Source organism: Cebus imitator, unplaced genomic scaffold (genome assembly GCF_001604975.1).
Source record: "Cebus imitator isolate Cc_AM_T3 unplaced genomic scaffold, Cebus_imitator-1.0 Scaffold82, whole genome shotgun sequence".
Taxonomy (NCBI): Eukaryota; Metazoa; Chordata; class Mammalia; order Primates; family Cebidae; genus Cebus; species Cebus imitator.
The window spans coordinates 4,235,330-4,251,112 of NW_016107397.1; the positions used below are offsets into that span (position 1 = coordinate 4,235,330).

Sequence of the window (15,783 nt, forward strand, 5' to 3'; positions counted from 1 at the left end):
AAAAAAAAAAAAAAAAAAAAAAAGAAACAGGGGCGTCCCTTCAGCTGAGCTTTTCCAACAATGCTGAGCTGGGAGCTTTGGTACATCTCCCCCTCCTTCTCAGCCTCAGCTCTCTAGGTCCTGAAGTCTGACCTGGGGGCCCTGTCCACTGTGGGGCAAAGCTGCAGACTTGTTGGTGAGAGGAGGATGTAGATCTTAGGGAAAGAGACAGGCGAGCTGGGGACAAGTGGACCAGATTGGGGGGACCACAGGGTCCCAGAAAAGCAGGGGGCAAAGGAGGTAGGAGGCTATCATATAGGGAGATCCTCTGGTATGCTGACTTTGGGAGAGAAAGCACAATTTTGTCTGAACCCAGGAATTCTGGAGGCCCTGAATGCATAGGACGTAAACATTGTTTTGGTGATAACAGCTGCAGGTGAAGACAGGTGAATGACAAGGAAGGGTGCTTAGGGTTAGATATGAGAGCTCCAAATTAAGGGGCCCTAGGAAGGTCCGTTTGTCCTGCTGTTGCCCCTCTCTCCCTTCCAAACCCCTAAAGCTCTGTGGTGAGCTCTGAAGACCTCAGCTTGGTTCTGAGAGCTTCTGAGAGGATTTAGGTGTCTGTTCAGGGGCTGGGGGTGAGCACGGGAGAGAAAGAAAGGGGACACTAGACAGGGCCTCTGGAAATGATTTGAACCCCTGACCCTTGAAATATGTCAGACTCACCCTGTGTTAAATTCCAGGTCTGCTGGAAATGTGTTTAGAGGGTGCTGAACCTGCACTTTGAAATAAAACAAGGCTGACAGCAAGACTTGAGAATCTACCAAATGATCATCTAGTCTGATAACTCTCAAGAGAGCCAGGACAGAAACCCTCAGAGCCCTGGGGGTGCTTTCCCTAAATCCAGGGACCCCTAGACTTATGAGGCGGGGTAGGGCTGCAGGTATCCTCCCAGATGGGGCTTTTGAGGGAGGATGCATGACCGACCTAGATGAACTCAAGCTCCGGCTCTCAATGGCATAAAGTATAGTGTCTTGCAGTTGGTGGGTGGTGACATATTTCTCTGGTCAATTGAGACCCTTAGAATGGTCCCTGGGAAGCATCTCATCCCATCCTTCTCACTGAGACCACAGGGGGAGTCTGAATTACAGGGAAGAGAATTTGGGGAACAAGTCCTTGAAGAAGCAGTCAGGTACTTGGAGATACTTGCCTTCAGTGATCCTTGGATTAGGAGTGACAAGGTGGACTGGAGCTCCCCCTGAAGGACAGTGAACAACACTGATCCCTTCTCTGCTCCAAAACAGGATGTGTGGCAGGTTCCTGCGGCAGTTGCTGGCAGAGGAGAGTCGCCACTCCACCCCTGTGGGTCGCCTCCTGCTTCCCGTGCTCCTGGGATTCCGCCTTGTGCTGCTGGCTGCCAGTGGGCCTGGAGTCTATGTCGATGAGCAGAGTGAATTCGTGTGTCACACCCAGCAGCCGGGCTGCAAGGCTGCCTGCTTCGATGCCTTCCAACCCCTCTCCCCGCTGCGTTTCTGGGTCTTCCAGGTCATCTTGATGGCTGTACCCAGTGCCCTCTACATGGGTTTCACCCTGTATCATGTGATCTGGCACTGGGAAGAATCAGGAAAGGGGAAGGGGGAGGAGGAGGCCCTGATCCAGGGAGAGGAGAGCAGCAGAGATGCCCCAGGGGATGGAAGCCTCAGGCTGCTCTGGGCTTATGTGGCTCAGCTGGGGGCTCGGCTTGTCCTGGAGGGGGCAGCCCTGGGGTTGCAGTACCACCTGTATGGGTTCCAGATGCCCAACTCCTTTGCATGTCGCCGAGAGCCTTGCCTTGGTAGTATAACCTGCAATCTGTCCCGCCCCTCTGAGAAGACCATTTTCCTAAAGACTATGTTTGGAGTCAGTGGGTTCTGTCTCTTGTTTACTCTTTTGGAGCTTGTGCTTCTGGGTTTGGAGAGATGGTGGAGAACCCGAAACACAAATCTTCCAAATGCTTCCCAACTTCAGAGAGCACCAGAAGACACAAGGAACCAACCAATAACCTCCCAGTGGTGGAAACCAAAGAGCAGTTTCAAGAAGCAGGTGAGAAGGAAACTCTCTTCCTGTCACTGATGTCTGTGTCCTGATGATCTCCTTCTGGGGCAGGTCCCTCAGCTTTCTGGGAGTACAGGTAGGTAACCAGGCTCTAGGCAGATGTGTTCTGACTGCCACTCCCAACCCTTTTCTTTGTTCTCTGTTGCTCTCAAAATCTATCCCAATGTCCATCCCCATCAACTTGATGGTTCCTTCCAGTGAACAAGGACAAGAGTGCTAGTTCGTTGTCCCTGCTGAACTTCCATTTAGGTCTTTTCCTACTTAGGAAAAATCTCAGCTTCTGCTTGATTCTCTACTTTGCAGAATTATAAAGACACCCGTCTTGCCTGAAGGAAACCCTATGACTGAAACTTCTTCCCAACATCCAGTGAGTGGGGATTCATGTCTCTGACAAATTAGAGGCCGTTGAAGGGTCTCTAAGGGCCCTGTGAGCCATGTAGTCTAAAGCATTTCCTGATTGCGCCTTTTCACTGGAATTCTCTGGTGTCAGCATCACAGTTTTTATGGGCTTGGTTCAAGAGTCAGCCAGCAGAAGCCTCCATAAACGGTGTCTCTCCCCTGCCCTGCTCAATAAATATTGATGACTGCTGTCGGCATTCCTATTGCTGAAGATAATTCTACTTCCTGTCTCTGCGACTTCACTTACCTCTTTTCTGTTTTTCCACATTCTCTGCTCCCCCATCATCAAAGCTTTGTAAACGGATGCCCCTCAGACCTGCAGCATATGTCATGAGCCAGAAACTCTGGCCTTCAAGCATATATGTCAGTGTCCTTTAATATCTGGAGGTTTATTCAAAGGCCCAGCCATACCCTTAAAGAAGATTACTGTGAATTCAAGGGCCTATGCCTCCTTGACCACTAATAGCTCTGATTTCTGCTCAATTCTCATTCTCTGTTTCTGCAGTTCTCATTGCAGCTGTTACATTGTCTCCAGCACAGCAGCAACTCATATGCTGGACAAAGTTCCTGCTTTTTAAATTCATAACCCTCAACACCACACAGAAAAGGCAGTAGAGGCCGGGTGTGGTATCTCATGCCTGTAACCCCAGCACTTTGGGAAGCTGAGGTGGGCTGATCATGGGGTCAGGAGTTCAAGACCAGCCTGACCAACATGGTGAAACCCTATCTCACCTAAAAATACAAAAAAATTTAAAAAATTAGCCAGGTGTGGTGGCACACACCTGTAATCCCATCTACTCGGGAGGTTGAGGCAAGAGAATCACTTGAACCTGAGAGGCAGAGGTTGTAGTGAGCCAAGATCACGCTATTGCACTCCAGTCTGGGCGACAAAGCAAGACTCCATCTCAAAAAAAAAAAAAAAAGAAAAGGCAGTAGAGTTGAACTGCTGATTCAGGAGTAATAGCAAGGGAGGTTGACATCACAGTGTGATTCAGCAGATAACTGCAATTCGAATATCAGCTTTCTTGAGTCTCTTTTAGTCATTTCTGTTAGACAGTGTTCTATCCTTTTATTTTTTTTCCTACAGAACCCTGCGCCTTTTCTTAGTTTTTCTTGCCCTGAAATTCTCAACAAAGAGCAGTTTGTTTGTTTGTTTAATCTGTCTGAATCCCAAGTTTATTCCCAAGTAAGTTAGGGGTTCCCAAGGGACGCTTTGGCAGTAACTAGGAAATTTTTTTTCTTCCTGCTGCATAAGTGCTTCATAAGAATCCCTCACCCACTGTAGCCAGAGCCCAGCCAAAGTGACCAAAGAAGAACGCAAATGCCATCATTTGGATTCTTCCTTATATCACCCCCTTTTAAAACAACTTTATTGAGATATAATTCACACACTCTATAATTTATCTACTTAAAGTGAGGCAGAATAGGATCTGGAAGCAGGGAACCTGAGGCTGTTTCACACCGACTTCCTAGGACGAAATTGAGAGGAAAACCCTAAATAACAAAAGGACCAGAGGCTAATTCCTGTGCAAAACTCCCTGCCCAACCTTTTCTGAACAGCAGATAAGAAATTGTCTGTCTCCAACAAATCAGGCTGTTTGCAGACAAGCCTTCCTTTGTAACTTTGTAACTTCACCCTGGTCTCTGATTGGTTGCTTTCTGCAACCAATCGGACTGATTGTGGGCTTATTTACAAGAGGTGAGCATGAAGTGGCCAATAGGAAACTTCTAGTGGGTATCGGGGCCCTTTAGCTGCTGCTTTGGCTGCTCCCAAAGCACTTTGCTTTTCAATAAATGCCTGCTTTCATTCTTTTATTGCTTTATTCTTTCTTTGCTTTGCTGGGCATTTTATCCAATTCCTTGTTCAAAACACCAAGAACCTGGACAACTTGCACTCACGACCCCTCTACCAGTGACAGAAGTATACAGTTAAATGGCTTTCAGTATATTCAGAGTTGTATATCCATCAATACTACCAATTTAATAATATTTTCATCAACTTAAAAAACCCTACCCCCTCATGTCACCCTCCATCTCTTATTCCCACCCAAAATATACAACCATCATTCTACTTTTTGTCTCTATTGGTTTTCCTGCTCTTTCATAGAAATGGAATCATGCGTAATGTGGACTTTCATGTCTGGCTTCTTTCACTGAGCATAACTTGAGGTTCATTCATGTTGTGGCATGTTTCAGTATTACATTCCTTTTTATGGTTGAATGTTATTCCACTGTTAGGATATGCCACATTTTGTTTATACGTTCTTCAGTCTCTGGACATTTTGGTTGTTTCTATTTTTTGGCTCTTATGACTACTGCTGCTATGAACATATGTGCACCACGTTTTTGCAGGGGGAGATGGAGTCTCAGTCTGTCACCCAGACTTGAGTGCAGTGGTGTGAACTTGGCTCATTGCAACCACCACCTCCAGGGTTCAAGTGATTCTCCTGCTTCAGCCTCCTGAGTAGCTGGGGCTACAGGCGCGCACTACCATAGCCAGCTAATTTTTATATTTGTTGTAGAGACGGGGTTTTGCCATGTTGGCCAGGCTGATCTTGAACTCTTGACCTCAGGCGATCTGCCTGCCTTAGCCTCCCAAAGAGCGGGGACAACAGGCCTGAGCCTCTACACCTGGCCCTAGTTTTAGTGTTGTGTGAACACGTTTTCAGTTCTCCTGGGTAAATACCCAGGAATAGAACTGCTGGGTCATATGGAAACTCCATGTCTCGACTTTTGAGGAACTGCCAAACTGTTTTCCACAGCAGCAGCACTATTTTTACATTCTTATCAGCAGTGTAGGAACACTTTTTATTTATTAAATTTTAGCCATCCTAGTGGGTGTGAAATGGTATGTCATTGTAGTTTTGATTTGCGCTTCCCTAATGGCTAATGACATTGAATGTTTTTCCATGTGCTTATTGGTCATTTGTATATCTTCTTTGGAGAAATGTCTATTCAAATTCTTTGCCCATTTATAAATAGGGTTTTTTGTTGTTGTTGTTGTATTTTTGGTGTTGCATTGTAAGAGCTCTTTATATATTGCAGGTATTAGATACTTATTGTTTGTATGATTTCCAAATATTATCTCTCATTCTATGATTGTCTTTCACTTTGATAGTGATGCACAAATGTTTTAAATTTTGATGAAGTCTAACTTATCCATTTTTTTCTTTTGTTGTTTATGATTTTTTTGTACTTTGTAAGAAACTACTGCCCAATTCACAGCCATGAAGATTTATGCCTATGTTTCCAGCTAAGAGTTTTTTTTTGTTTTGTTTTGTTTTTTTTTTTTTGAGACGGAGTTTCACTCTTGTTACCCAGGCTGGAGTGCAATGGCGCAATCTCGGCTCACCGCAACCTCCGCCTCCTGGGTTCAGGCAATTCTCCTGCCTCAGCCTCCTAAGTAGCTGGGATTACAGGCATGCACCACCATGCCCAGCTGATTTTTTGTATTTTTAGTAGAGACGGGGTGTCACCATGTTGACCAGGATGGTCTCGATCTCTTAACCTCGTGATCCACCCGCCTCGGCCTTCCAAAGTACTGGGATTACAGGCGTGAGCCACCGCGCCCGGCCCCAGCTAAGAGTTTTATAGTTTCAGCTTTTACATTTAGGTCTCTGACTGATTTTGAGTTAATTTTTGCGTATGGTGTAAAATAAATGTCAAACTTTATCTGTTGCATGTGGATATCCAGTTGTCTCAGCACTATTTCTTTTTCAAAAACATTTTTTACTTAAAATTTTTATGGACCTAGTAGGTTATATATTTATGGGGTACATGAGGTATTTTGATACAGGTATGCAATGTGTAACAATCATATCAGGGTAAATGGAGTATCTATCACCTCAGCCTCTGTTATAAACAATCCAATTATATTAATTATTTCATTATGTACAATTATTTTTGACTGTAGTCATCCCGCTGTGCTATCAACCACTAGTTCTTATTCATTCTTTCTATTTTTTGTACCCATTAACCATCTCCACTTTCACCCTACTACCCTTCCCATCCTCTGGTAATCATCAAAGAAGATATACAGATAGTAATAAAGCATATGAAAAGATGTTTAACATAATTTATCATTAGAGAAATGCAAATGATTGACTTTAGGGTTAGGGAAGAGAAATACAAGATAAATCTGGAGGATTTTGTAGTGGTAGAAAGAAAGTGCTACTCCCTCTTCCCTACAAAATGATAGGAGTTTGTCAAAGGGACACAGGTGTCAACTGAAAAAAAGCTCCCAATGGCCAACACAGGAATAATCTGAGCAGTAAAATAAACAACATAGTATTGGATTATAACCCAAAGTATAAAATAAGAATCCATGGGTTCATAATATAAATAATTGAATAAATAGGAGATAACTGACAAATTTTTCATGCAGAAGAATGTAGATACTCGCCTCCAAGGAGGTGAAATGTAACTACTTACTTTTTTTTTTTTTTTTTTTTTTTTTGAGATGGAATTTTGCTCTTGTTGCCCAGGCTGGAGTGCAATGACAGGATCTCGGCTCACTGCAACCTCTGCCTCCCAGGTTCAAGCAATTCTCCTGCCTCAGCCTCCCTAGTAGGTGGGATTACAGAAGTGCGCCCCCATGCCTAGCTAATTTTTTGTATTTTTAGTAGAGATGGGGTTTCACCATTTTGGCCAGGCTGCTCTCGAACTCCTGACCTCAGGTGATCCACCCACCTCAGCCTCCCAAAGTGCTGGGATTACAGGTGTGAGCCACCGTGCCTGCCAGCTACTCACTGTTTAGGCATGGGCTGCACATAGCGACTTCCCACTAAAGACTAAAATGGGGGAAGGGGGAAGAATAACTTTACAGTGGAAAAACCCATCAAATACCACCTCAGCCAGGTGATCAAGATTAACATCAACAGTGATAAGCAATGTTGACAGCATGTTACCCTGGATATGATGTGATGACGTTTTTTGTATTTTCCCATTCTAAAATTTCCATGGGGCTATTCTTTATATTTGCTATTGCTTCTCTGAGACTTTTTAACTTTCCATTTGAATAGCTGCTTTACAGTCTTGATAATTCCAACATGTGTGGCAGTTTATATACTGCATCTGTTACTTTTTCTCCAATGTGAGTTGTGATTTTCCTGGTTCTTCACATGCCAATTAATTTTGGATTGTATCCTGGACATTTTGAATGTTACTAGGACGCTCTGGGTCTTGTTTAAATTTGGTGGAGGATGTTGATATTTATGTTTTAACAGGTAATTAACCCACTTGGGTTCAAGTTTTAAGTTTTGACCAGCCTTCTGAGGGTTGTTTTCAAAGCCTTTGTAGTACTCTTCTGACAGGTCCCACATGGGTACAACCTCAAGGGTAACCCAGGGTCCCTGGGGTTTTGGGTATGCACTGTGAAAAAGTTACCCATTTGTAACTGTTACACCTTGAATTTTTGTTTTGAAAAGTTCCAGGAAGAAGCTCAGCCCAGGAAAAACAAAAACCAGTTGGACCCAAAGATGCCTGAATTGGAGATGAACTTTGGCCAACTTTCCTCATCACCATACTAAAAATCCAGCCCAAGGAGAAGCTTATTCACCATTTTCTATACATGTGACATATGTAGAAGCATGATTGACAACTGGGACTGTGCTGCCTTGACTCCACCTCTACATACAATGTAACCAGCCTAATAAAAGCCATGTTTCCACCATTGCTCAGGGAGGCACTGCTTTGGGGTATTATTCTCAGTATTCTCCTTACTTATTACAAATAATAAAATCCCCTTGAGAAATCCTCCTTGGTTGTGGCCATTGGACTGCCACCTGCCAAGCAATTTAACGTATTCATTGTGTGGGTAACAAAAGGCCAGTCTGGGACATGAGAACTGGACCCATAGTTTCCGTGGGCAGTGTAGAGAAGGAGTACTTGGTGGTATGGTAGGTTTTCTGACAGAGGCAAAGGATAGAGGTAAAATGAAACCAGTCCTTTCTCTCTGAGAATACTGACTGTACCATTGACCATAACATGAAGCCAAGGGTATGTCTCTCTGAAGTAAGCAATATAATAAAGGAAACTTCCAGAAATAATAGATCATCTGGAGATGTTAGGCAGTGTATCAGGTATCAATACAATAAGCTTAGTTTCTTTTTAAAACATTTATCCTGATCGGTGTTTTCTGAACTCCTTGGATTGGTTTGGTGCCTCACAAATTTTGGAAATTCTCAGCCATTATTTCTTGATTTGATATTGATATTTTCCCGCCAGTCTTGGGTGCTCTGTTTTGTTTCTGTCACTCTTTTTTTCTTTGTGGATCAGTAATTTCTATTTACCTACCTTCAAGTTTGATTTTTTTTCCCTCAATTGTGTTGAGTCTACCAATGGGCCCACAGAAGGCATTCTTCATCTCTATTATTATATTGTTTTATTTTTATAGTTTCCATTTTATTTTTCCTTATAGTTTCCATCTATTTGCTAAAATCACCCATCTGAGCTTGCATTTTGTTTATCTTTCCCCTTAGGGCGTTTATCACATTAATCACAGTTATTTAAAATTCTCTGATAGTTCTAATGTCTATGTCTTATGAGTCAGGTTCTACTGATTGTTTTCTCTCTTTGGACTGTTTTTTCTTGTCTTTCTGTATGCATCTTTTTTTTTCCTTTCTGTTAAAAGTTGGACATGTTGTGGGGTGTTTTTTTTTTTTTTTTTTGAGACGGAGTCTCACTTTTTTTTTTTTGGTTTAGTGCTTTTTTTTTTTTTTTTTTTTTTTTTTTTTTTTTTTTTTTTTTTTTTTTTTGTTTTTTTTTTGTTTTTTTTTTTTTTTTTGCTTAAATTATTTTTTCAATTCCTTCTTCATAGTATGAAGTATTTTTTATGCTTGGAGATGAGTGTGTCTTTCCTTCTGCTAGGCCTTTAGTGCCCTTGAGTGCATAGTGGTGGTTCAGTTGTATCAATCTAGTCAGAAACTGGGCTAGGTTTAGTTTATTGTTGTGGTTATCCTCAGTGCACAACAGACTTCAAATTTCTCTAGAGATAACTTATGTGCAGGATGTGGGCTTTATTTTGAAGGTATGTTTAGAGGTCTGTATGGATGTCAACTCCATACCTCTGTATGCCAAAAAAAGACATTGGTGTGTAAGTCTTGAAGGGGAGAAATGAAGCAGCTCTCCAGTTTTATACTTGAAAGGGAAAGGGTGGTGCAGGGACACTAGGTACTACTTCAACTCATGCACTTTGTCACCAATCAGCCGGTTCACCTTGTTGGGATGGGGAAGAAGCCCACCCCTGGGTTGCACATGTTGGGTCATCCTTCAGCTTTTTTGATTCCTGAGCCATATGTGTGTCTAGTCCTGTGGTGAACAGTGTCAACTCCTCTAGCAAGAATACCCATATCTTTAAAGTTGGAGACAGGGATGAATGATTAGCTTGTGTCTTAGGTTCCAATTCATTCTTATTCTTCCCTACTTTCTGTTGATCTTCCCTTCTCAACTGCTTGCCCTGCAGACATAAAGATTCATAGTGATTCCACTTCTCTGATTGAACATTGGCTGGTACACAGACTTACAGACATTTTTTGATGGAGAAAATTGTGAATTAGGGAGCCTCAGTAAAGAAGGAAGTTCATCTCTGGTATGGCAGGAATGAAGACATAAGGATTTTAAGGGATTTACCTGAAAAGATTTAATTGATTACTGTAAAGGAAATACTTTGCAGGAATGCTGAAACTTCTCATCTAATACTTAGGTAGACATATAGACACACACATGCCATAAATATTCATGGTTAAGAGCATTCCTTCCTACTTGGTCCATATTAAAGACTCAGATTACTTCTCCATGGAGTATTCCAATTTGCAAAGAAAATGTATTCATTAGTTGTCTAATTTAAATGTTTTAAAAATAGATATTCAGTGGAAATTTTATCAATAACCCCAAAACAGGTATCTCAAGAACTCCTTTTTCTAATCATTTAATCATACTACTTACTGAGAAAAATTATTATGGGAAAGGCAGTATTTGATATTGGGACATAAAAGCAATGAAAATTTTGTTAAATAAGCAAAAATCGTGAGGCTGTCTTGATACTTGAGTTCCTATATAACAAAATACAACCAAACTTAGTATGTAAACAAACTGAAGCCTAACTTTTTTTTTTTTTTAAATAGCAAATGGCTGTGTTTCGGCCAATGACAGCCTACCTTCAGGCAATAACAGACAGACAGCTGATCAGACCAAGCCCCAATAAGGCAAATGCCTCATCATATCATGGCCAAATAAGGCAGACACCTAGCTGTTAGCCAATCAGGTGATTTCTCTACTTTGCTTCCAACAAAAGCTCAAACTGCTGGGCAGAGCTCTCTGAACCTCGTTTGGTTCTGAGTGCTGTCTAATTCATGAATTGTTCTTGGTGCAAATAACTTCTGTTAAATTTGTTGGTCCAGAGCTTTTCTTTTAACAATTCTCATTCACAAGAAAAGGGAGAAAGTGGGCCGGGCGCGGTGGCTCATGCCTGTAATCCCAGCACTTTGGGAGGCCGAGGCGGGTGGATCACGAGGTCAAGAGATCGAGACCATCCTGGTCAACATGGTGAAACCCCGTCTCTACTAAAAATACAAAAAATCAGCTGGGTATGGTGGCGCATGCCTGCAATCCCAGCTACTCAGGAGGCTGAGGCAGGAGAATTGCCTGAACCCAGGAGGCGGAGGTTGCGGTGAGCCGAGATCACGCTATTGCACTCCAGCCTGGGTAACAAGAGCGAAACTCCGTCTCAAAAAATAAAAAAAATAAAAAATAAAAAAAAAAAGAAAAGGGAGAAAGTGGTAAGAATAAAAAGCAAAGTACCTCAGAAACACAAGATCAAAAATCCACTTAAGGGATATAGATAATTCCCTGAAGCAGGCAAGCATATTATTTGTTGAAAGCCTCCATGGAAGTTTCTTGGGATGGCAAAATGGTTGCATCTCTGAATCCAAATCATCCCCATTTAAACAACTTGACTTCTTCGTCACCCACTCTCTTGGTCCTTTCAGGTCTTTCAGTTTCCACAAGAGCTACAGCTTCAGCTAGCTCCACTCTCCAAGTGTTGCTTTCACACCAAGGTCTTTATCTCCTCAGGTAGAATTGTCAGGAACTTCTAGCAAGAGCAGCCACAGGATCTGCTACTTCCTACTGTCTTAGATGACAGCCACCCACAGCAAATCACCCAAAGTTGTCTTAGGGCTTCCTGAAGCTCCCAGACCTCCTGAGAGTTGAACCACCTAAAATACTTATGGGAAGTCTCATACTTGGGGAAGACCATCTAACCCCAAATTCTCTTTTCCTAACTTAACTATTAGAACCTCTACTGCACTGTATGTCTCAAGCTCTGAGAACAGGCTTCCTCTACCAAGCATCTGTTTTCCATGCTTGGGAAGACAGGGAAATCAAGCTCTCACCTCCCCAAAAGTTGGCTCTCAAGTTACCCTTGACTCCTCAAACACCATGGGGAGTCAGTGGGCCTTCGTAGGAAGTCCTGCCTTTCTAGGAACTCAACTAGACCTTGGGATCCACGGCAAGAATGTGTTCCCCTCCCTGGAGAATGCGGTTGAATCAAAAGGGAAGACTTCAGGGAGAGCCAACCTAAAGCACACAGCACCACGTTAGCCAAACTCCAGGCCTAGCAACACAGATCCTTCAATTCTTCCTGGCTTTTCAGGCCCCTAGGTTGCAGCTCGCCCAGAACTCCTGAGACTGTAGAACTTAAATCGGACTAGCAGGCGAACACAGACCAGAACCCTGAAACTTGGAAAGAATGGACAAGATGAGAAGCACCTCTTCCATTGATTCCACCAGGGGCTGTAGGTTGTCTAGCTCTAATACCTTATCCAAGTCCCCTCTAGACTTCCACAGGGATTTCTGTGTCTCTATAGTCGTTTGGAGGAGCCGCCCACCGTCCCGTCCTGCCCCGCGCCCAGGCTTGGGCCAACCCCCGCGCGCTTCCCTCCCGGAAACCCAGCAGCTTCCGGTCTTGCGCGCTCAGGCTTGGCAATGCCCGCGGGTTCCTATTGGGTCTTGAACCCGGAAGAGACGCTGCGGCGTCTCCTTCTACGTGAGGCGCCTGCCGCGGTTCGGAAGTCTTCTGGCTTCCCAGCGGTATCTCGCAACTTGCCGGCATCTCCCGCTCCTCAAGTCGGACCCCGGCTCCGGGGCAGGGAAGCAGGATGGAAGATAAGGACCTCCAGGAGGAGTTGACCTGCCCCATCTGCCTGGACTACTTCCGGGACCCAGTGTCCATCGAGTGCGGCCACAATTTCTGCCGCAGTTGCTTACACCGCAGCTGGGTGCCGGGCGGCGGCCCGTTCCCCTGCCCCGAATGCCGGCACCCATCGGCGCCCGCCGCTCTGCGACCCAACTGGGCCCTGGCCAGGCTGACGGAGAAGACGCAGCGCCGGCGCCAGGGCCCGGTGCCCCCCGGCCATTGCGGCCGCCACTGGGAACCGCTGCGGCTTTTCTGCGAGGAAGACCAGCGGCCCGTGTGCTTGGTGTGCAGGGAGTCCCAGGAGCACCAGACCCACGCCATGGCACCCATCGACGAAGCCGTCGAGAGCTACCGGGTGAGCTGGCCGTAGCGGTGACCATTACGGTATTGCCCGATAGAGTTAAATTCTCCTAAAAGAGCTACGAAGTGGCCGTCATTCCTGTTGGAAGGAAGCATGAAAGCCCCTGAAGCTCAAAGAAGTTTTAAGTAACACGCGAATTTCAGAGTTGGGTTAAACCAGCTCTGAATTCTCCTTGTGTAGAATTTTCAAGGAATTGGCCCTTGAGGAGCACCTAATAAAGAAAAACATACTGAGAGGGTGTGTGCCGCTGCTGTCCAATAGAAACAATACAGACCACATATGTAATTTAAAATCTTTGTAGAAACATAAGGAAATGAGGTGATGTTAATTTTAATAATATATTTTATTTAATCATTACTCCAAATATTCAAAATTGAGATGAAAATTATCAATGAGTCTTTTTTTGAGACGGAGGCTCACTTTGTTGCCCATGCTGGAGCTCAGTGGCGCTGGCTTGGCTCACTGCAATCTCAGCTTCTGGGGTTCCAGCAATTCTCCTGCCTCAGCCTCCCAAGTAGCTGGCATTACAGGCGCATGCCACCAGGCCCGGCTAATTTTTGTATTTTTACTAAAGACGGGGTTTCACCATGTTGGCCAGGATGGTGTCGAACTCTTGACCTCAAGTGACCCGTCCCCCTTGGCCTCCCATAGTGCTGGGATTACAGGCGTGACCACTGCGACCGGCCTCAGTGGATATTTTATACTCCTTTTTCATAATAGGTCTGAAATCAGTGTGTATTTTACGCTTACAACACTTAGCCGTTTGGAATATCTACATTTCAGGTGTTTGTGTGGCTAAATGGATGCTGTATTGGACAGTGCTTGTCTATGTCTGTAGATATAATAGACAACTGATGGTTTGGAAAAAGCCTGGCTTGTAATGATGAGGGTAGGCTTTGTTACTAGCTTCCTTCATCAGTTGGGAAAATCACTTAACATTTGAATTTGGGGATTATCTGTCCTATCTATCTCATGGGTTAAGAAGCTTCAGTTGCATAAGTCAGTTTACCTTACTCTGCTTCAGCCACACTGGCTTTCTTGCCTTTGTTTCAAGTCTGTTCTCTTTCTCTACCCACATCTTCTATCCTTTAGATCCTTTTAACTGTTTAGCTTGAAGACCTTCCCTGATCATCCTTTCCAGAGTAGCCCCATCCCCTTCCATTACTGATGCCGTAACTCCAGGGGTCTCCAGCAGAATTGATCTGCAGTAAGTACATAAACACAAACATTTATTTATTTATTTCATTTATTTATTTTTGAGATGGAGTCTCGCACTGTCGCCCAGGCTGGAGTGCAGTGGCACAATCTCGACTCACTGAAACCTCTGTCTCCCGGTTTTAAGTGATTCCCCTGCCTCAGCTCCCGAGTAGCTTCGATTACACGCACGTGCCATCACGCCCAGCTAATTTTGTATTTTTAGTAGAGATGGGGGGGGAGGTTTCACCATGTTGGCCAGGCTGGTCTTGAACTCCTGACCTCAGGTGATCCACCCATCTTTACCTCCTGAAGTGCTGGGATTACAGGTGTGAGCCACCTTGCCTGGCCAAACACACAAATTTAATGACACGGTGAAAATGTTTGGAAACTGTAAAATACTGTACAGTTCTATCAGCTGACTGTGAACAGGAAACAGACACAAAGCTGGACTAGAAACTGCATGTTTATTCCTTCACTCAGTAACCTTTATTGATGCTTACTGTATGCAAAACATTGTTTTAGAATCTAGACTTAAGTGGATGAGAAAGACATGGGCCTTGTCTTGTAAGGAACTTAAGCGTGTAGAACATTAACTTCAGTGCATGTGAGAGTTGTTGAAGTATTTACCAAGTGTGCAGAAGGTCTGAGGTCAGAGTGATCACTGAGGAGTGAGGAAAGGCTCCATTGAGGAGTTAAACGTGTTAGCTCTTGAAGGGTGTGCAGAGGTAGGGGAGAGGGTATTTCAGGCCAGAGGAACAGCATATTCCAAATGTGGTGGAGTGGAATAGCATGTGATGTGTGAGACGCCTGGAGGTTGCTCAGTACTTCTGGAGCATGGAGCATGGGAGGGGGGATGGTGGGCCACGAGCTTGAAGAAAAAGTCAGGGCTTTATCATGAAGGATCTTGTTTGCCATACTAAAAAGATTGACTTTTCTCTTTCAGGCAATAAAGAGTTATTATAGGGTTTTAAGGCAGGGAATGATATAAATGTTTTAAAAGGGTAACTTGGAGATCACATGGATGAATGGAAGAGAAGACCAGTTAGGCTGCTCTGGTACCATTTTAACCAGGAGGTAATAAGGGCCTGAGCTAGTTCAGGGCAGGGATGATGGAGAGGGAGGGATGGAGTGATTATGAGCTGGAGCTGAGTGACTTGGTGACCAGTTAGACTTGGTAGGTGAGAGAGAGAGAGAGTTTTGGATGGTAGTCCAGATTTCTGCTTCAGATGGCAGGTAGATTACTGTCATGTTAACCGAGGTAAGGTACACAGGAGGAAGTGTAGTCTTAGGACAGAAGATCCCATGCTCATTGTGGGATATATTGAGTGTGATGTAACTGATAGGAAGTTCAAAGAAGAGGGACAGGAGGTGGGGTGCCTTGGAGGCTAGAAATAACAGTTTAGAGTCCTCAGCCTATTCTTGAATTCATGGAAGAAGTAAGAAGATGAGATTCTCCTAGGGGGATCACACAGAGGGTAAAAAAAAAAAGGGGGGGGGCTGGGCATGGTGGCTGATGCCTGTAATCCAAGCACTTTGGAGGCCAAGGTGGGCGGATCAC

General features: G+C 44.2%; 2 protein-coding genes across 2 annotated transcripts in view; both read left to right on the forward strand.

Annotated features, from left to right (window-relative positions):
• The window catches only part of LOC108308028 (gap junction gamma-3 protein-like), a 9,178-nt gene extending 963 nt beyond the window's left edge, over window positions 1-8,215 (forward strand). The window contains 3 exon segments of the mRNA XM_017533652.2: window positions 1,284-1,948; window positions 1,951-2,061; window positions 7,899-8,215. Coding sequence (XP_017389141.1) covers window positions 1,285-1,948; window positions 1,951-2,061; window positions 7,899-7,957 — 834 coding nt within the window. The 5' untranslated portion in view covers window position 1,284 and the 3' untranslated portion in view covers window positions 7,958-8,215.
• Window positions 8,216-12,431: 4,216 nt separating this feature from the next.
• The window catches only part of TRIM4 (tripartite motif containing 4), a 30,862-nt gene continuing 27,510 nt past the window's right edge, over window positions 12,432-15,783 (forward strand). Inside the window, exon 1 of the mRNA XM_017533653.2 lies at window positions 12,432-13,022. Within this exon, the coding sequence (XP_017389142.1) occupies window positions 12,630-13,022 (393 nt within the window). The 5' untranslated portion in view covers window positions 12,432-12,629. The remainder of the gene's footprint in view (window positions 13,023-15,783) is intronic.